The sequence below is a fragment of the Melanostigma gelatinosum genome (genome assembly GCF_949748355.1).
Source record: "Melanostigma gelatinosum genome assembly, chromosome: 3".
In the NCBI taxonomy this organism is placed as follows: Eukaryota; Metazoa; Chordata; class Actinopteri; order Perciformes; family Zoarcidae; genus Melanostigma; species Melanostigma gelatinosum.
The window spans coordinates 9,040,918-9,061,675 of NC_136636.1; the positions used below are offsets into that span (position 1 = coordinate 9,040,918).

At 45.7% G+C, this 20,758-nt stretch overlaps 2 protein-coding genes across 4 annotated transcripts; one reads left to right on the forward strand and one right to left on the reverse strand.

The window, feature by feature from the left end:
• The first annotated feature begins 34 nt into the window (after nucleotides 1–34).
• On the forward strand, nucleotides 35–12,405 carry ubap2a (ubiquitin associated protein 2a). 3 transcript variants are annotated; one of them, XM_079266229.1, is made up of 27 exons: nucleotides 35–78; nucleotides 1,981–2,118; nucleotides 2,446–2,523; nucleotides 2,765–2,875; nucleotides 4,894–5,056; nucleotides 5,162–5,248; nucleotides 5,335–5,398; nucleotides 5,777–5,874; nucleotides 6,050–6,108; nucleotides 6,206–6,276; nucleotides 6,381–6,558; nucleotides 6,699–6,969; nucleotides 7,070–7,374; nucleotides 7,550–7,761; nucleotides 7,941–8,220; nucleotides 8,512–8,551; nucleotides 8,673–8,847; nucleotides 9,150–9,201; nucleotides 9,319–9,643; nucleotides 9,815–9,906; nucleotides 10,091–10,141; nucleotides 10,261–10,354; nucleotides 10,444–10,872; nucleotides 10,987–11,091; nucleotides 11,189–11,256; nucleotides 11,336–11,527; nucleotides 11,618–12,405. In XM_079266229.1, exons 2-27 carry the CDS (start codon nucleotides 2,023–2,025, stop codon nucleotides 11,711–11,713), a joined length of 3,792 nt encoding a protein of 1,263 aa, XP_079122355.1. In that variant the 5' UTR covers nucleotides 35–78; nucleotides 1,981–2,022; the 3' UTR covers nucleotides 11,714–12,405. The 3 variants fall into 3 exon arrangements, with proteins under 3 accessions (XP_079122355.1, XP_079122353.1, XP_079122354.1); XM_079266227.1 differs by having other exon boundaries at nucleotides 4,894–5,248; XM_079266228.1 differs by having other exon boundaries at nucleotides 4,894–5,248; nucleotides 11,351–11,527.
• A 1,373-nt stretch (nucleotides 12,406–13,778) lies between these two features.
• On the reverse strand, nucleotides 13,779–20,611 carry nop56 (NOP56 ribonucleoprotein homolog). Its single transcript, XM_079266250.1, has 12 exons — nucleotides 20,545–20,611; nucleotides 19,788–19,877; nucleotides 19,589–19,703; nucleotides 18,909–19,073; nucleotides 17,262–17,460; nucleotides 16,818–17,005; nucleotides 16,282–16,433; nucleotides 15,989–16,089; nucleotides 15,136–15,284; nucleotides 14,805–14,926; nucleotides 14,461–14,562; nucleotides 13,779–14,219 (listed from the first exon to the last, which is right to left on the reverse strand). The coding sequence occupies exons 1-12, from the start codon at nucleotides 20,545–20,547 to the stop codon at nucleotides 13,986–13,988; spliced, it is 1,620 nt and encodes a 539-aa protein (XP_079122376.1). The 5' UTR covers nucleotides 20,548–20,611; the 3' UTR covers nucleotides 13,779–13,985.
• Between the last annotated feature and the right edge of the window lie 147 nt (nucleotides 20,612–20,758).

Consider the following 20,758-nt stretch of genomic DNA (forward strand, 5'->3'; position numbering starts at 1 on the left):
AGGGAGCATCCACCGCCACGGCAGCGCACGTCACGTGACCACCTTGTCTGCTGCTGGCTGAGTGAAGCGTGTTAGCAGGTAATAAAAACACTATTTTTCTTATGATTTTCCAAGTTCAGTGTCTGTATTTCAACGCTTATACGCCGTGTACTTAAGCGCGCTTTCGCTGAGGTAGTTGCTGGCTGGCTTCGTTGCGTTGCTGACACGGGCTTGTGAGGGATGTCTTTCGCAATTTTTCTGTTGTCTTGTTTTCCGGCAATGTCGGGATGGGATTGGGCTCCGCTAAAGAGGCCCCCTTTTTCTTGAGATTTAACACAGTTATGTTGTTAGCTCGCTAGCCCGGTGTTTACATGTCGAGGACACGCTTGACGAAACTGCCAGTAATCGTTAGATAACTGAGCGGAACTATATATACGTATAAAACACGATGAAGCCAGTTACACAGTCGCTGGTTATCCACTTGGACCAGATTTAGACCGCTAGCACCGTTAGCTAGCTTCATCCCCGCTATCGACGGTCTGGTGTCAGCATTAGCATGCTAGGAGCTAACATGAGTCTATGCTAGCGAGGACAAAGGGACCCCCAGCATCAACACCACTAAGTCGCTCAGTGTTAAGTCCAGAACGACACTACAATAATCTGATTTATTTTGTTTCAAGATTGCCATGCAACGTCAACCGAATCGTCCCATATGTAGTCTCATGAAATAAGTAGCTAACCTAACAGCAGCGGGCTAACGTTAGCATGGCTTCAAAACAACGCTCCGCTCGCTTTATTATTATTAAAATAAGCTGTAGCTAATTCTTAGTTAGCGTTAACCAGGTAGAAGTAAATGTACGTAAACATATACGAGTAAGTTAACTGGTGACGTTATTTTATTTCATGTCATGGCAGTAAAGTCATGTCCAAATACATGTGATGAACGTTTGAGATGTGCGGAGTTAACGTTACTGAAACGACTGTTTTGTTATTGTTTATCTCTTAACACCGTCCACACTCGTACGTTAAACGCTGTGTTGATATTTGAAAACATCCAATAGATAGTGCAGCAGCTGCTACTGTACTATGTTTCTCACTTATAAAAAGAGAATCTTGATTTTTCACTGAAATTAAATTTAAAGGCAGTTCGTGCTTTTTTTGCATTTAGCTTTGTTCAGACCAGCAGCCAATGGCAGCAGTGCATCGACCAACGTCACTCAGGCACTGTAAACTGGGTTGCTTTTGTTCTCTGACATAAAACAAATGGGTCACTGGGGACGTATGTTATTATCCTAACAATGGACACCATAGTCGAAGCTTGAAACACAAATTGCACTACAGGGTGTTTGTACTACAAGGTATTGAGCAGTCACCTTTTGTATAAAGCCCCCTCTGTGTGTCTGTGTGTATGTGTGTGTTTGTGTGTGTGTGTGTGTGTGTCTATGGTTGTGAGAAGTGTTTAATATTTGCCACGAAAACATATTAATGCATGGTTATGTGGTATCTATCCAATTTGTAGCAACTTGTATGGGACCAAGTTGTAATACACAGAGAAGAATTCAGCATTTAACTGCAGTAGTTTAGTTTATAGTGTGTGTGTACTATCTAGCTTAGTAGAGTGGAGTCAGGGTGTGTGGTGCTCACACGCTGAGGTCTTTGCTGTTTGTAAGAGGACACTGGGTCGCTCTCCCTCCTTGGCCTAGATTTCCAGCAAAGCTGTTGTCACCAGGCCAACTGTGTGTCTTTAGGCTTCATAAGGCCAGTATTTGCGCAATAGCTCCTCTCACAACACATATTTGTGGTATTAAACAATTCTTTCCTTTATGTACTCGCATAAGGAAAAGTATTGAATTAAACAATTCTTTCCTTTATGTACTCGCATAAGGCAAAGTATTGAGGCTCTGCTGTAACAACATCGTTAATTAACTGACATAATCTGTGGGTTTAAGAACTATTCGTTGATTTTGCTCGTCCTTCCATGTTGCTTGTTTCCTTTTGCAGATTTTTCTATTTTGTACATACAGAGTTTTGTATATACTGTATATGATGAGCTCGCTGGGCGGCGACAAGGCCCGGGGCCCTCGGGAAAAAGCGCTGCCTGCTGCTACTCAAGCGTCACAACCACAGAAACAGATACAGGTGAGCCACCGCAACTGCACGAACATGGAGAAACTCAATGAAAGCAGAGCACACGCTACGTTATACAAAACACTGGTGTGCAAGCAGACTGTCAACAAAACCTCAGTGCACACATGAGGCAAGGAGACCTCCGTGGCCAATATTAACAAGGATTTATTTGCTATTACAGCCACAATAGTGCATTCGATACAAAATAATGACGATAGGAGGCACTTGCTTTGTATCCATATAGTTACATGAATACCTCTCTGATCATTATCTTTGTAAGTGGCATACGTTTTTGCTCCTGTCAACCAAAAACTTCCCCCATTGTTCTCCATGACGCAGGCTACTGCCGAGCAGATCCGGCTCGCCCAGGTGATCTATGACAAGAATGATGCTGACTTTGAGGACAAAGTTAACCAGGTCAGGCGCGTGTTTACTAGTCAGTGCAACCTGTTGATCTTCCATGACTCAGCACTCTATGGTGACAAATGAAAAATATTTGATGCCATGAGTGACACCTCGCCTTGCTGTGACGTGTACTTCTATGTGGTGAAAAAACGGTGTATTTTGTCATTGGTACACCCTTGTTGACTGCTAGACAATTCTAATATGGTGTGTGTGCGCGTGTGTGCGTGTGTGCGTGTGCGCGCGCTGCCTACAGCTGATGGAAGTGACTGGGAAGAACCAGGACGAGTGCATGGTAGCACTCCACGACTGCAACGAGGATGTTAGCAGAGCCATCAACTTTCTCCTAGAGAGCACCTCGGACATGGTAAACGACGTCACGTCTCATTTGATCTCATCTTAAACTCCCCTTAGTGGGAGCTATATGAATTTGCAATATCAGATATTGTGAATGTATTTTTATGCTGGAAGGCAGAATGTGCCGCAGCTCTGGATGGAACTGTTTTTAACAAAATGTAAAATTAACATTTTAATTACCGTACTCATTCTATGGGTAAAAACAGAAGCATGAACTGTGAGAATAAGTTGAAAAAGTCTTTCATGCTCTAAATTTCACATTGTACTCGTGTTGCTACAAATATAATAGAGCTTTTTTGATATGTCACTGTATGACGTGGCATTAATAACCGTAACAATGGCGCCATACAATTTCTGTCAGCTGGTTTCATGCTCACTGCCGCAGCTTAAGCCTCGTGCTGCAAGACTTTGGTTGCTGTGCTGCTCACAATACAATTCGTTTTTTACTTGAGAGTGCACAAACTACACACCAGATCTCAGACCAGGGCCCTGTTCTTTGTATGTGGAGGATAGTGATGATATGTCATGAGTACCATTCATCTGGAGGTACTTCAGCCCAAATTCGCAAAAAGCGCAGGCTTATTAAACTGTACCTGGATCATGACCCAGACGTTGAGTAGTTTTGCTTCACAAATGCATGTAATGCAAAAACGCAAGCCATTGCGCAACCTGTGAAGACAGCTGTAGAAGCCATTACTCTGATTTGTGTTGTACCTGTACATTCTAGACTTTTAAGGAAATTATAATCATGCTACCGCTTGTACATCAAACCATGCTAATTATGATTTACTGTTGAATCTGTTCAAGATGACTTCCATGTATGCTTTTGATGCTTTTCTGGAATAAAAGAAAGTTTTGAAGTGACACTACGAGAGAATGCGCGTTAATCGACCGCTCCTACAACAGCTGCATTGATTTAAAATACAATCGTATCTGTTCTGTCAGAGGAGAGATGAGTGAAAAAACGCAGCCGAAACACATTCTGCAGGTCCATGTTCAACACAATGACAAAAAAGTAAAAATTACAGAAAGATATTTTATATATTGTCCTTAGTGAAGTCACAAAACAAAGCATTCTGGCACCTCACTACTACATTTCAAGTTATGTAACGTGCTCAGAAGATTAACACATGTTGTGAAAAACACTATGTTCCCCCCCTGCTGCTCAGAGAGGAAGGTCAAACGGGCTGCCGAATGTCTGGCAAACACTGAGGTGCTGTTCTGCCCGTGTGTTGCCGGTCTAAGTGAGTGTCGCAACATTTCTGAAGAATGCCAGCTGGCACAGATGGCGAGGAGAGGCTGTAGGGCCGGTCAGACAGCTACCTGGTTGTTTTGGTGTCCTGGAAATCCCAAAATAGTAAATAGCCGGTTTCCTCCTTTTTACGTGGAAGTCTCCGCTGTTATTGTAAACACTGCAACCTTCCGACTACACCTGCTTCTACTGTACTCCTCAAGATCTTAACTGTCATAAACAAAAGGAAAGGTTGCAGAGTGTGTTAGCTGTAAGAGGAGGTGTAGCCCAAGAAAAGAGTGGCCTATTACCTAATTAACACACTTGTTTTACTGACTGTGTGGTTTTAATCATTATGTTGTTTAGTATTGAAACTCTACCAATTACATATCCTCACCTGATGTTTGTCTTACGTAACACAGCCTAGCGCACACTTCAGTAAATACGTTGGTCTTTTCTGTAACTGTTTCCAGAACAGTTTTTATCGTGTCCTGTAGTGTCTCTTTATCCTCTTGATGAACAAAACACACTCGAAACTGTTTGAAATGCGATGTTCAACCAGCCACTTGTCTAGTTACTTTGACCGGCTGCAACTGTGAAATGGAAGCAGAGATTTATTTATTTTAGTTTAAACAAACGTCTGCTCACTGAAGCATGTTATCAATGTTGAGTCATTGTTTTACTTCTGGCTATAGCTTCCTTATAAGGAACATGTGAGATAATATATATTTTGTGGTTTACTCTTTCTGTGTTTTTTTTCCCTTCTCTCTCTCCTGTTGTTCCTCGTCTGTGTTCAGACCTCATGGGAGACGGTGGGGAAGAAGAAGCCCCTGGTGAAGGAGGGTCCATCAGACAGCAAGGAGAACAAGGAAAACCGGGAGAAGAAAGGAGAGAGGGAGGCTAGCAAGGGCCGCACGGCAGCCAACCGCAAGGGCCGGGGGAGCAGTCGCAGTCGACCGGGTAAACTTCACATTCATTTAAATCTAGTTCAGAGTCTCCCGTCTCTTCTGCCGTGTCTCAGCATCAGTATGTTTGATGATATAATATGCATTTGCACACGTACAGCACCACGTCCGGAGGAGAACGGAGTGGAGGTGCCACCAGTGGACAGAGGTGCAGATCGAGGTCGGAGGGCCAGAGGTGGTGGCCGAGGTGAGCGCGTGCACATTAGAACCCTTTGTCGGCACGCCCAACGCTGGCGTGGATGTTGTTGACCTTTGTGTATCCATGTTATGCAGGATCTGGAGGGCGAGGCAGAGGCAGGGGACCACCAGGGAGCCGGTTCTCAGCCCAGGGCATGGGGTATGGTGACAACACACACACACTCTCAGGGGTGTTCACATACGTTTAGGTGTAAATTTATTAGGCCAGGAAATGTAACTTTGTTGTGGATTTGGTTTCTGAATGAGTGCGAGAATTTGGATTTTTCTTGCAACTGACTTTTTAGAGTTTCCTCTTTAAACATTGTGAGTCTTCAGTCACCGGTCCCATTGAGATGTGGTGTCTTAATAACATAATAATAAACGTATCTCACCTTAACCTCTGCTAAGCACCAGAAATCAACATCTCATCCCTCGTCTAATGGGAGGGAACATAATGACCTAAATCTGTCGACTACTCCCCTGCCTCTTCAGTTTATTTCTGTGTAACTACATATACCTCTCCTCGACTCTTCCACAGCACCTTCAATCCAGCGGACTATACCTCGGAGGCTCGGTCAGGGAACACACAAACGGAGGTGTGGGACACGGCGGCCAACAACAGCACAGAGGGGACAGGTGAGCTCTTCACCTGTAACCGCAGCTTTGTGGTAAACAAACGCATCGCAATGTACTGAGCGGACAGTACAGTGTAGCTTTTATGCAAATGTTAATACGCTACAGGTATCCTGCGTTGTGTTAACCTGCTCATCCCACCGTTAAACTTTCTGACTCATCGCTGGTTGCTCTCTAGTGACCTGGAGGGGTCCCTTGGAAGACTGGGCATCCGAGGACTGGAGCGAGGATGTTGGCGTGAGTTGACACAATTGCAGGAGAAGTCTGTCAATCACACAGTGGTGGTGCACATTTGAAACACGTCTGTGTCTCTTGTGTGTTTTTGTTCCTGCAGCTCTCAGAGACCAAAGTGTTCACCTCCTCATGTGCACCTGCTGCTGAGAATCACATCACACCTGGGCAAAGGTGAGTAACTGGCTCAACTATAACGGCATACATTGGCAAACTTTGATTGGCTGTCCTGCAAGCATTTTCTACATTGACTTTTGACCGACGTGTTTCCGTGTTAGTCTGGACCTCGCCTCTCTGCTGCAGAAGCCGGGAGTCGGAGGAAGAGAGCCACCGTCGTCCTCTTCCTCTCAGAGTCTGGTCTTCACAAACTCTCACCACCACCACCAGCCACCGCAACAGCACCCGCCCCCCAGTCGCAACGCCACCGGTAGCACTAGCTATGCTCATGCTGCTCTGGTAAAAAAATAAAAATAAAGTTGCTTTTGATACTCTGCACCCTTTTTTTCATACACATTCCTTCATCCGTCACATGTAAATAAACTGGCACACCGAAACAAAGACTGGTGATGACACTTTTCTCCTCCTGTCTGTGCCAGTCGTCGGTTCTGGGAGCTGGTTTTGGGGATCTGGGGCAGGCCAAAAGGGCTCCGCCTAGCGCTGGAGCTCAGATACTGGAACAGCTGAAGGGCCCTGGCTTGGGTCCGCTACCTTCATCCCAGGCTGCGCCTCCTGCCAGCACCCAGGGAAGCAACACCTCCATTTGCCGACTGCCAGGCCTGGGAGCACCTGTACCTCCACCCGCCTCCTCTAGCTGGGACATCAAGGCTTCGGAATCCAACACCACCTCGCTGTCCTCGCAGTTCAGCCGTAAGTGTTCAAGTGGGTGTGTTCAAGTTCTGTTTTTGCCACATGTATTAACAGAGGCACGCATTCTATTTATAATCCTTGTGCGACTTGTGTCATGCAGGTGAGTTTGGCCTGCAGCCAGAGCCTTCTCTGGTGCTGAGTCAGCTGGTTCAGAGGCACGCCGGCCCCTCCTTGCCTCTGGCACGTCAACCCAGTCCTCCATCGCAACAACAAGCGCCCCCTGCTTCAGCCTCGCCCGCTCCCCACCACGCCAGCACGCCAGCACAGGCGGGCCCGATGATGGCTGCTGCTGGTGCTAAACCTCCTGCCCCTGGCGCAGGGCTGGACCCTCAGGGTGGCAGTACACCACAGCAGCAACGGGCACAGCTCAAAGGCCAGAAACGAAGGATACCGCCCACATCGAAGGTTAGGGGATTGATGTTGATGGAGAGAACAATCCGATGCACATGTGGCTACTCTTGAATATTTACATATTATTTGCACATTTAGGCAAATCTTTTCTAAATGACCACATACGAGGTAGTTATATGAGCTTAAAATCATGGCCCCGGAAACCTGACCGTTCCCTCCATTGTGGCAGATCCCCTCCACAGCGGTAGAGATGCCCGGCTCGGCTGACGTCCCCGGGCTGAACCTCCAGTTCGGAGCTCTAGACTTCGGCTCGGAGTCGGCATTGCCGGAGTTCGGAGGCGTTGACAATTGTGCGATGGCAGCATCCAGGGAGTCCACACCGGCCCCTGCACCGGGACCAGGGACACAGAGCCAGACGAGCCTGTACTCCAAACCACTCAGGTACCGTCGCTGCTGACTGACTACTTCTAACCTTTTTATACATATGAAAACAGAAACTGTTTGAAAATTCTAAAACACTACAGATCAGACATGAAATGGATCAAAGAGCCGTAATGCGGGGGGGGTTTGTTAACGAAGTGTATCTAATAACTTTCCCGTCTCTCCCTGCTGTGTTGCAGTGAGTCGCTGGGCAGCCCTCTCTCCGTGGCCCTGCCTCTGCCTCTCTCCTCGTCAGAGCCGGTATATCACTCCTCTGTGCCGATGCCCAGCCTCGCTCCCTCCTCATTAGGGACTGCCGGCTCCTCCAACCCACAATCGTGTTCTTCGACAGTCGCCGCCACCTCCTCCTCTGTACCCTCCTCTCACTTCTCCACAGTGGGGGGGAGTTACGACGGGACCATGCCCGCTCACACACGACTGGCCTTTTCCCAGAGTAAAGAGGCCACGGGACCAGTCATGGTGAGAAATGGCCAAGTTAATACAGCTTTGTAGTTTTTTTTGCCTGCATTTTCTCACCAGAGGATTTGCCCGTAGCCCCTTAAGACAATCAAACTTTTATAGTAACAGCATGAATCCTGTTTTAGGTTTTGATTTTCACCTTTTTGTCTGGTCCTCTCACATGTAGTTCAAGTCTGTGCTGAATTCAATGATGTTTTGTTCGCACTGTGTATGTTTGCCACATCGATATGACAGTGGTCTTGATCGGTTGTCGGTATACGCTGACACTGAGCTGCGTTCTTATATCACCAGAATGGTCTGAATGGTGTAAGGACCTCTACTGCTCTAGACAGTAAGTTCCCAGTACTGATGTATACTTTCTGTTGTAAATGTCGACCAAGCGCCATCTTTCGTTGGCTGTGCTGTTTTGAGTCTTTTACAAATGAAGTCCTTTTCTTTCCTCTTACTCTCAGCTTCATCAGCGTCCTCTACACCGAAGCCGGAGTCGCCGTCTCTGAACATCAGCACCAACGGTGCCTCGGCTCCCTCCTCCCACTTACAATCCTCCCTGCCCGCACACAGCTCCACCACACTCTCCAACCTGGCACAGGACCTGCCCTCAGCCAGCCAACTCAACTCACTCAACAGGTGACAAACCTACATTGCACAAGTTTGAATTTCCTGGCCATGTTCAGCCAGCCTGAATCCTCGAAGAGAGTTCAGTATAGTGGGTGCCTGCTGCTGCTGCTGCTGCCACCACATGTTCGCACACGGCACTCATTTATTCATAATAACACAATGATACTTTCATGATGTTAAAAATTGTCTTTTGCATCCAAAAAATAAATTGAATTGAGGAATAGCGGCATAAAAACAAAAATATTTTGACGTTTTTCCACTGGCACCACAATACTCTGATCATGTCTGTCCTCTCTGCCGTCACTCTACAGTCATATCAGCAATCATTCCTCAGTGTCAGCTCTGGGCTCCAGCTCCCTCACCGTAAGTACATGTCTCATCTTCCCCAAGCATCATTCTTTTTTTTTTTGTGTGTATAATATGTAAGCAAACAGCTGATGCTACCATGCTACCGATGTCCCGCTCCCTCCCTGTCCGCAGTACACCGGTGTTGACCACAGCAGCGTGAGCTCTCTGGCTCCGTCCTACGCGTCATCGCAGCCCTCCGCACTCCACTTGACCCACAACAGCAGCAACAGTAGCAGCGGCATCGGCCACCTGGTCAACATGGCCAACATGGGCAACCACATGGGCAACCACATGGGCAACCACATGGGCAGCACGGTCGGTGGTATTGTCGGCGCCAGTGTACTTCACAATGCTGCCATTGCCGCCAGCGCAGCGCTGGGACTCGGCTCCAATGGAGCTACTGCCACGTCCAACCTCTCTGCACCGAGGAACACGGCTCTGCTCTCCTCCACCGCCGGTAAGCACAGACTCCAGACACACACACACACACACGGGAAATGTGTGCTGTGTTGCTTTCACTCATTTGTTGAGCTCCCTTGATGATACAAGCCCAAATATTTGTACTTGTTGCCGTTTGGTCACGTGAAAGTATCTGAAAGTGATGGTTGTGGCGGCATTGTTTTGACAGGTAAAGCTCCTCCTAATTTATCCCAGGGAGTGCCTCCTCTACTGCCCAACCAGTATATCATGGGCCCAGGGGGGCTGCTGCCAGCATACGCAGTAAGTAGACCCTCGGGGTCTAGAATCATGGCAGTGTGCTGGATTTTCTTTGAAATCGGTGAACACAAATCATGATATTTGCTAGTCCCTTCAGTTCGTGTGTGTGTGTGTGTGTGTGTTGGGTTTTTTTGGACACATTTTGCAGTTTTTCTCGCTGATGATCTCTGTCCTTTGTGTTTCACAGCAGATCTATGGTTACGAAGACCTCCATATGCTCCAGTCCAGACTGCCAATGGTGAGCCTCATCACCACACTCCTCCTGGGGCGGCTCCTCTCTCGTTCTAAATCAACTTGTTTAGGTTGCTGTGTTGTTGTGTGGCTCTTCTCCTCCTCATCCTTCTCCTGTCCCTTCAGCCCTCTTTGCAGGATTACTATGGAATCACATTCCCTGGCCCCGCAGCAACTCTCTCTGGTAGAGACGGGAGCCTCGCCAACAACCCCTACTCAGGTAAAGCTCCTTCAACCCTTGCTGGCCTTGTCCAAAATCCTAAAATGCTGTGTTTTGTTCTCAAGTGACATCTCACCTGTTTATTTCAGGTGAAGTCACAAAGTTTGGCAGGAACGACTCCACCTCCCCGGCACCCCCCACCAACCTTGCTGCCTCGCAGGCTTCCCAGGGCCAGAGCCAAGGACAGAACCAGGCCCAGCCTCAGCCCCCCCAGGCCCAGCCTCAGCCCCAGGGCCAGCCGCAACACCACAGCCAGCCGCAACACCACAGCAGTCAGCAGGCCTTTCTGCCTCCAGGCTACAGCTACGCAGGCCTGCCTTACTACACCGGGGTTCCCGGTGCCGTACCCAGTGCTGCTGCCTTCCAGTATGGCCACACCATGTTTGTTCCTCCCGGGGGCCCGGCCTCGGCCAAGCAGCACAGTATGGGCCTCGGTCTGGGAAACCCCTCGGCGAGCCCCTTCCAGCAGCAGACGCAGCAGCAGCCCAGTGGTTACGGCCAGCACGCCTTCAGCTCAGGTTCGTGAGCGCACCACTTCATGCAGCTTTGGGAAATCCATTTGATGCTGGGTTAAGTAGTTCCCAAACTCTTGTGTGTATCGTTTGAACACTGAACTTAGTTTTCTTGCGCAGGGTATGAGGAGCTGACAGCGGGGCCAGCAGGAGTGGACTACAGTAAAGGATACAACTCCTCCTCACAGGCACAAGCCAAAGCTGCTGCTTCTGGGCCCGGCAAAGGTAAGAAGGACGAAACAATCAAGTGTTTCCAATGTGTTCATTTGGATTTTTACAGTGGTTTGTAATGTGTACATGTTTGTTGCTGTCATTCTGCTAGGCGTCTCGGTGACGTCCAGTAACTCCGGTGTGCCGGACATCAGTGGAAGTGTTTACAATAAGACCCAGGTGAGCCCCACCCACTGTTGTCTTGTGTTGATACTCATAAATAATCCGGTTTTGAGTTTAATTTGTACTTTATCTGCAGTCTTTTGATAAGCAGGGTTTCCATGCGGGAACATCTCCTCCCTTCAGTCTGCCATCAGCGCTGGGGGGCCCGGGGCCTCTGAACCCCGGAGCAGCTCCCGGAGGCTATGCACCGGCCCCATTCCTCCACATCCTGCCTCACCAGCAACCACACTCACAGCTGCTGCACCACCACCTAGCTCAGGATGGACAGGTAACACCTGCAGACATTTTTTGTTGTTTGTTGTTGCACTGGTTTTACCGGTTTCTCCAGGCGCTCACACGCATGTCTATCCATGTTCAGGGGGGTCCGAGCCAGCGTGGCCAGTCCAGCAGCCTGCAGCAGAAGAGCCAAGTCAACAAGTCGAGCTATGGCAGCTCCCCCTACTGGGCCAACTGAGATGCGTGTGTGTGTGTGTGTGTGTATTGACACAGACACCAACACACGGCACCGCACCTGTGTATCTGACTGATGAGAAAATAGAGGGACAAACCATTTTACAACACAAGCTAAAACACACACTACCACCCCCCTCCCCACCCTCCCTGCTCTGTATATCCCCTTTTCAAATTTATGGCTGTTGTATGTAAAATATATTTATGTATGTATTTATACAGTATATATGTATTGGTAGGACATCAAATGTGGTTTTCTGCATTTTGTTTTTATTTTGAAGGACATTTTATTTCAAAACAAAAAAAAAAAGTGGAAAAATGAGAATGCTAAATTAATGGAGATGAAGTTGGTGAATATACTTGAACACAAGCATCTTGTGATGTGGATTTTTTTTGTATGCATACATGAACCGAGAATGATGTACATAAATTCTACACATCATTTTCACGGCAAAGGCCTTTTTTTGTTTTAGAAGAAATACGTTTTTGTAACTTTAGTCTCCCGCATCTGTGAAACCTTATATTGAGGGTGACTTGAGTTGATAGCTTGACTTTCTTTTTACCCGGTTTCCCTCCATCTTTTTCTTATTCCTCAACTCTTACTAGTTGGCTGGTTTTACCGGCCAGGCCTTGGATTTGATGTCATTTTAACATTGGTTTAATCCTTGTTGTCCAAATTAAAAGTTATTAACAGTTTATATGGGTCTGGAATCAATACTTAACAAGCACATTGTTCCCTGGATACAGACCCATGAAGTTTCATGCACACGCTGAATCATGCAAATCCATTATGAACCAAACTGTTCCCAGTCCCACAATGCAGATAGTCAAGGCATTATTTGATATATAGGCCTGCTAAACAACCAAAGGACGTAATTGTGCCAGACATGGTCAGGACACGGGCAGCATGGACGGCAGCACCCGTGAGCTTGTGCCTAAGTACACAAAGGACTGAAGGCCAGTCAACAAGGCTCCAGTAGCAATATAACTTAAAGTATCAGCAGTATTAATATCGGATGCTCAAATATAAAACAGCCTGTAATTGTAACATAACACGGGACCATTTTTAATGAATACACTTGACCAGCTACACAGAACAAAACAAACCGGAACATTTCTTTTTTTGTGGAGATTTATGATGGGGTGGGGGGGTATCCACACTTCTTGCAATATGAATTTTTTTGGATGCTCTGCTATTATGGGCAGCTCCAGCACCTCCAACAAGCCTTTACCTGCTGAGCTCTGATTTTTATATACCGGACTCTTAAGGTGAGTTAAGTGGCTTGTTGTGCCCTTTGTAATCTGCAGCCAATACTTTACAATTTGTGACTGTATTGTCTTGTTTTATTAACTTGTTTGTGTGGTCACACCAGTGTTCACTGTTCTCTAGCTACACTGTCAATTTCCAGGCAGCTACAGTCAAGTGACATTGAAGGCCTCTGGTCAGCCACACAGATGTTTAGATTTACATGGATGATGAACACTGAACATGGGAGAAGCTCCTTCAGTCATTTGCTAGATTGTTCTGACAAGATTTGATTTAAACAGGTGTAGGTAATAGCCGTAATTTATATCTGCATTAAGGTACTCTAGGTCCAAGATGCTGGCACTTTGTGGACCAGCAGAGCCATAATCAATGAGATTAGTTACACCTGTGTACTGATTTCACCCTACATGAGCATGTGTATGAGCATCTCTTCTAGTACAAATCAGTAACTACTCCCCCGTATTTGGTGATTAGCTTTAATACTGCAGTCTTGGTACTGAGGCTTTGTAAATGCTCTTATCAGTATTCCAACATACCTTCAGCAAAGATTTAGAAGCAACAGCCTAGTTTCAAGCTATGTCAAAATCAAAACTGGAGAAAAGTCATCCCTACAAACATTGACACTCGAGAGGTCACACAGCTTGTGTAAGAATCTGTTTAAAGCATTATATGGACATGAGGTACAAATAATAGCTTTGAGTACTGCTGATAAAACAGCCTCAGTGATATTTGGGAGAAACTAATCATGGAAATTCCAAACCAGACGATACGGTCATTTCAACAGGTAAAACAGAATTCATGATTTACTTTATACATGTTTAATGGATAAGTTATTTACAGAAGTACAAGTAAATGTCACTGACGTCAAGGCAGTTAAGCATTTATTTTCTATCAAACCTGTTTGAGGTCGCAAAAAACAAAAACATACCGCTGCTTACATACCGTCAGAGTAAAAATGAAAAAATAAAACTGTACACAAATATAAAGATTCAGTCTTTGACCACAGCCTCTAATATGTAGTCTCTTTTTTCTTCTTCTTGCCAGACGCAGGCGTTTCTTCTGATTCGATGTTCTCAGACTTTCGTTTCTTTTTCTTCTTTGCAGGAGTATCGGTTTCCTCTGCTCCATTATCTGTGGCAGCGGCTTCCTCTACCTCAGATTTTCGTTTCTTTTTCTTCTTCGCTGGGGTGTCCTCTGCAGGAGGGGCCTCCTCGGCCGCTTGCTTATTCACTCCGTTCTCAGCCTGCAAGAAAGTAGAGAACGGTAAGCAACAATAGTGATTTGTTTTTAATACTTCTGAGCTATCCATGAACGTATAATTTAAGTGACTGCAATGTCTGACTCACTTCAGTGATCAAGTCCATTGTTTTGGACCAGCCAATGGTTCGGAGTCAGGCTGATCTAGCATGTCGTACACTGAGACAGGACCACGTGTGGGTCAACTCTCAAATCGAAACATGCCGTTTTCTACAAATAATGCTTACCTCAGCATCACCGTTTTCATCCTGAAGCTTCTTTGCACGCTTCCTGCGTTTCTTTTCCTTCTTGTCCAGTTTCCGCTTGATCTCCGTTGCAACATCAGTAGCCTAAGACAAGAAAAAAAAAAAAGATTTAGAAATTGTTTTTTTGATCCAAGTGAAACAATCAATTTTTCTTTATGGGTGGTAATGCTGCGTCAGGCTCATTAAATCATTTTGTACCCTCAGTGAAGTCAGGCAAAGACGTGTCATCATTCACAGCATTGACACTGAACTTATCAAAAGGAGACTAGCAACAACTTCACTTTGACGTAGCTCTCACATGCTGCAGCTTCATTTTCTGAGCTCACCTCTTTCACAGCCTCTTTCATGACATCCACATTCTTCCGTGGCACTTCACCAGTTTCATAGAAAGCCAGGCGCTCCTCCACCTGTCCACGCAGCTTGTCACCATATACACTTGTGGGTACCTCTGCAAGAAAATGAATAAAAAAAAAGATTCAAGCATAAATCCTGCAGTGGATGATTGTAGTTTAAAGTGACACGTGGCGTTGCTCAGGAATATTAGCTTGTCACCACCAACCCGAAGGATGAATACTGTTGACGAAAAATATGAGCATCATTGCAATTATGCCACACATCACAAACGTGGGCATTATTCCACACGGTCTCATCACTCACCGGAGAAACAGTCAATGCGTGAGGCGATTGTGCACTTGTTAGCCAGATATCTGGAGATGCGGCCTTTGTTCTTGGCACCAGCACGGCCGATGAAGGTTGAGTGGAAGATGAGCCCGTACTTGGGGGTGTTCCCTTTAGTCTTTAGGGCTCTGTGTGAAAATACAGCCGACTTTAGTTGTAGAATCAACCACTACATTCATTTTGTGAAATAGCGATCTGGATAAGACAATCACTTGCCTGTCCAATATGTTTGTTTAGCCTCTGCTACTGCACAAATTTACAAGTACCTTAATTGATTTAGACTACAATTTGATTTGTAATTCTTGATTAACAAATAATTTGGTGTCCAAAATAAAATCGCCAAATGAAAAACTAAATAACTACGTGTCAGGTCAGCATATTCAAACACTGCTGCATTTCAAAAGGTGTTCCTCAGTTGTTCAGGGTTATCGGAGTTGTCAGCAGAGTTACTCAGGGGATTGACAGATATTGAACATCATTACAACAGCGGACACGATAGAGCCACAAAGTAGAAACCCCATCTTTTTTTACAAACTGTTTTGGGCTCCCTGGATAACTTTTTATTAAGCATCCAAGCAAAAAGGACACTGGATATTTAGTTACGGTCTATGGCTATGGATTCTTAGTGTGCGTTAAGCATCCAGACTAACTAGTTGCTCAGATGTTCTACCTCAGTGCTGTGAGTGGCTGCTCAGACTGTGGGGGTGCAATGGGGAGAGAGGGATCACTCCGGAGGAGACTTGTCTTCTCCGGTCACCCTGCTCTGCTCCTGCCCAGCCCTGCCATCACTGCAGCCACCTCTTTCCCCAGCAGGGCGGGGGGGCCCCAGTACCTGAACAGGGCCTTCTCTGCTCCCAGGATCTGGACTGTGGAGGCCGGGTACTTGGCCAGGTTGGTTAGACTGCCGGCATGGGAGATCAGACGAGCACCCACCTGAAGAAAAATGAAATACAGAGTCAGTCTCACTGACGAACACAGAGCCACCATTACAGAATAGACTATTTTGATGCAAGGACCATCAGGAAACCGGAAATATTTGTCAACACAGAGATTCAGGGGATTGACAGATTGGTAGAACATCATCGGCCCCAGAGTAATGAAATATATAAAACACATTCAGCTCACCATTTCTCCAATTAAGGCTGCTAGATTTGGAGCCACTTGGGCCATCTTGCAACGCAGGTACTCCTGCAGCTCCAGCCGGTAGCTGGCCAGAGACACCACACGAGTGGAGAATCTCTCTATGTTGATCAGGTCGATGGGAGAGATGTCCATACCTGGAGAAGAACAGATCACAGAGGGTGTTTAGAGGAGACCAACTACTCACCCACTTTGCAGTGGGTGCAGCTACCAACTATAACTAACTGGTAATCTCAAATGCGTGGTTGTTTCTCCCGACAGGATCCGCAGTGAGGATGGGGTTGCGTTCACTCCAGGTTTATGAGAGAGTTAATGTGCCCCCCGTGTTGATCACCAAGGACAATTATTGGTCCAGAGTGGGCATAAAAGGGGCATGGTGTAGTTTTAATTTATACATGTCCTTTAAAAAGGCTAGTGTGCAAATAGGCAGGTTTTGTGCACAGGTGCCAAGTGGTTGGAAAACACATTCCAGTCACATTTGTATTTCAATGTCTAAAGAACGAAAAAGAACATTTGCTGACCCATGGAGGAACGGGACGCGTCCAGAATTGCCTGAGCCTTGGCGCCGTCCATTACCACTTCCTCCAGACTCGGCAAACTCTCCTCTGACAGCTCCTTCCTGTTTCCGATGAGCTGAGCCATGCGGCAGTACATAGAGTTGTCTGGCACGACCTTGATCAGCTCTGGGAAGTGGTAGCCATACCATTCACTGCAGACACAAGACAGTGATCGTTAGAAAAGAAAAACTCAGCAAAATAAAAACGGTTGCCAGTTCAGCATATTCAAGAGACGTGCCTCAGTTGTTCAGGGTTACATTGAAATTGTCAGCACAGGAAATCAGGGGATTGACAGATATAGATAATCATTACAACCGAGAACGCCAGTGTCAGAAGACGACATTACCATGCGACACAAGGGACAGTGAAAAACACTATCTGAAAAGTGGTGCCATGAAGGAACCTTACCGGACACGCATGGAGAAAGTGTTGATGTCTTTGTCCAGCTGATCCAACAGAGCAATGGACTGTATGATCATGTTGTCGACTCGGTTGACGTTGAACTTTACTTTAGCTCTGGAGTAGCTGTGGCCCAACCCCAGCTGTGCCTTGGAGGCAGCAGGGCCAGTCAGACCCTTCACGAGGGAGTGGAAGTGCACACGCACACCTGACAGGAAAGATAACGGCCAAAGTGTTTTTCTTGAGTTTAATGAACCATAGCAGAACGTAGGGCTGGGCGATAAATCGATTTAATCGATTAATTCGAATGTGTGCTTTAAGGCGATGTGTTTTATTGAAAATCGAGAAAATCGCCCCCACCCCTTTTTCCCGTAGTAGAGTGCGCGCGCATTGTTTACAAACTAAAACAATGGCGGCCAGCAGCTTCACTGCTTCACCAACTGTACTCCGCATGAGAAGAAGAGTGCCCGGTGGAAAGCCATCACGGATGCAGTCGCGATGTATATCGCAAAAGATATGGTGCCCATATACACCGTGGAAAAGCCGGGGTTTATTCACCGTCTCAAAGCTTTGGACCCCAGGTACGTGCTACCAAGCCGTAAACATTTTTCTGACGTTGCCTTGCCTCGGCTGTACAATAGTACACGCCAAAGGATCTCTGCGGAGCTGGAGGGGATGTCATTCTACTCCGCAACAACTGACCTGTGGTCCAGCAGGTTGACCCAGACACCGATCCACTTGACTGGTGGAAGCGTCACCAACGTAACTTTCCAAGGCTAAGTACTTTAGCAAAGAAATACCTCTCTGTGCCAGCTACAAGTGCCCCCTCTGAGAGGCTTTTCAGTGTGTGGGGGGGGCATTGTTACATGCCACCGTGCATGCCTGAAGCCAGAGGTAGTAGACAGGCTTGTCTTCCTGGCAAAAAATATTTAGAAAAAACATGCACTACTGTTTAATACTGTTGGTTATGTTGTGAATGCACTTGATTTTGTTTACATGCACTTATTTACTGTGCAAAATATGTTATGTTGATGTTAGATCAGATGTTGCACTTTTGAAAATGTGAATGTTAAAGGGTCATATACATTTTATTTCATGCTGTGTTTGTATCAGTGTATTCAGTTAGAAAAGCTTACTGTAAAAAGTTACATTTGCACAGTTGTTTACAATGGAAGGCTACTATTTAATGCCATTTAATGTTATGTTTAATTTAATTTTATATTTAAATGATTCAGGCAAACAAAAGAGTGACCAAATACTTTTTGTATACTACAGGCACCTTTCTACAATGTTCAGGTTTTGTTTGCACTTTATTTTTATCAACCTACTTGGGAAAATCATCACAAAATAAAAGAAAAAATTGTTTTCAACAGCTTCTGTCATCTGCAAAAAATTTTGGGGGAAAAAAATCGATTTAAATCGTGAATCGGATTTTTTGTAAAAAAATCGGAGATTTTTTTTTTAGGCCATATCGCCCAGCCCTAGCAGAACGGCATGTGACCAGTGGCAGTTCAGATTTTCAGTATGAACCTTCATGAGTTTCAGGGTTTAAAAAAAATTTCATCACGACAGCCACATTATAGTTAATGTGCTAGGATTTACACATTTTTAGCATAATGTCCATGTAAATAAATCTTAGGCAGACCGTCTCCTCACCTCTGCTTATCTCTGCCACCACTCCTCCAGTCTGGATGGAAATGGTAAATTCTTCTTGTAAAGACGCTCCAATCTTGGCATCTGAAACCCCCAAAATAGCTTTCTTCTTCCCAGAGAGGGGCAGGTTCGTCTCCAGGAACAGCTTCAGGTCGGCATGCACCACACCTGCAAGTAAAGGAGCTCACTTATCATTCTGTATACATTTGTTGGAACCAAGCTCAGATTCTGCAGCAAATCAATTTGAAACTTACAACAGTGACTGATGCAGCTCCTGATCTGGTTTTTAAAAAAAGTGATTGCATATGCTTATTCCCAGTCAGGAGACGGCCCACTATGTGAATTAACCATCTGGATAAGACAATCACTTGCCTGTCCAAAATGTATTTAACTGTTTGTTTAGCCTTGGCTACTGCCCAAAATATAAGTACCGTAATTGATTGAGACTACAATTTGGTTAATTTTAATTCTTGATTACAAATAATTTGGTGTCCAAAATAAAATCAAACAAAAAACTAAATAACCACGTGTCAGCATATTCAAACACTGCTGCATTTCAAAAGATGTTCCTCAGTTGTTCAGGGTTATCGGAGTTGTCAGCACAGTTACTCAGGGGATTGACAGATATTGAACATCATTACAACTGAGGACATGATACACACAGAGTAGAAAACCCATCTTGCCTTCAGAAATGGCATTCATGTTCTCCAGAGCAGCTTGGGCCGACTTGAAGGGGAAGAAGGCAGCCAAGCTAACCATGCTGTTGAACTTTCCAAGGCTCAGCACGCTCTCCTCCACCTGAAAAAACAAGTTGACGTTTACCGTTGATCCATCCAAATATCAGATTACACCCGCCAAAAGTAGCAAGGCCCAAAGACTCACCTGAGGCAGCAGCATGCCGATATCCTCCACCTCTTTGACGACGAACAGCGCATAGCCCGCAGCGTGCTCGAACAGCACGTGCAAGAGCACCTGCAGGAGGTAAAACATTAGATTAAAGAGAGAAACAATACAACAGAGGACAAATAGTAACATGACCGAAACAAAGTGCGTCTCCAGTCGTCCACGTGCTAACTGTAAAGGTACAAGTCATCCTTTTAAGTTATTTTTGGTAGCGCCACAACTAACGTAATGTGTGTCAAGCGTGCAAAATGGCTTTTTAAATGCCACAATTATTCATAAGCGTATCTTCGTACATAAACGCAGTGCTGCTAATAGATTACGGTAACTTTCAGACGCAACCACGTTGTCGTCATGAAACCACGTGTTGTCCTGGGCCTGCGCATGAAGCTAACTCATGCTATCAGCTAACGTTCACTGAAAAGCACCAGCGTAAACTAATGTGCTGCGCCTGAAAGTAAAAAAGGCTTGGTTCACCTGTAAGACTGCGACAGATACGAATCCTGTATATAGTGGCAGCCTAGGTAGTTTAAAGTTAAGTAATTATTTATGGTTAACATTAGCCACATGGGTGGCTAACAGCGCCACATGCGTTGAAAGGCCTTCAGCTGGACGGTAGTAAACACATGAAAATAGACATTTCTATCCTTAAAACGCAGGTAACTTTAAAGAGCCGTCGACTATTTCCTACAATTACTAACTTTGTTGTTACCAAAACACCCTGAACAACTTCTCTTACCATGATTAGTAAATATCTGCAGCAGTATGCGACTGCTCAGCTCCGTGTCCGCAGCAAAAAAGACTGCTGCCACACGTTTCTGCGGAACGTCACATGACTTAAATACCGCGATACCAGCCTAACATCGCGAGACCTGACCGAGAAACATCCGCCTGCTGGATACAAAATAAAGTATAGGGCTCTTGTTATTTAATCTTATATATTTATATATGAA

Coding starts and splice junctions, on each gene's coding strand:
- nop56 (XM_079266250.1), bottom strand. Junction 19,074..19,588: donor CATGAATGCCATTTCTGAAG/GCAAGATGGGTT, acceptor CTTTACTTGCAG/GTGTGGTGCATGCCGACCTG. Junction 16,090..16,281: donor CAGCCTTAATTGGAGAAATG/GTGAGCTGAATG, acceptor ATTTTTCTTCAG/GTGGGTGCTCGTCTGATCTC.
- ubap2a (XM_079266227.1), top strand. CDS start 2,023: ATGATGAGCTCGCTGGGCGGCGACAAGGCCCGGGGCCCTCGGGAAAAA. Junction 5,399..5,776: donor TTCTCAGCCCAGGGCATGGG/GTATGGTGACAA, acceptor ACTCTTCCACAG/CACCTTCAATCCAGCGGACT. Junction 9,644..9,814: donor TCTGCTCTCCTCCACCGCCG/GTAAGCACAGAC, acceptor TTGTTTTGACAG/GTAAAGCTCCTCCTAATTTA.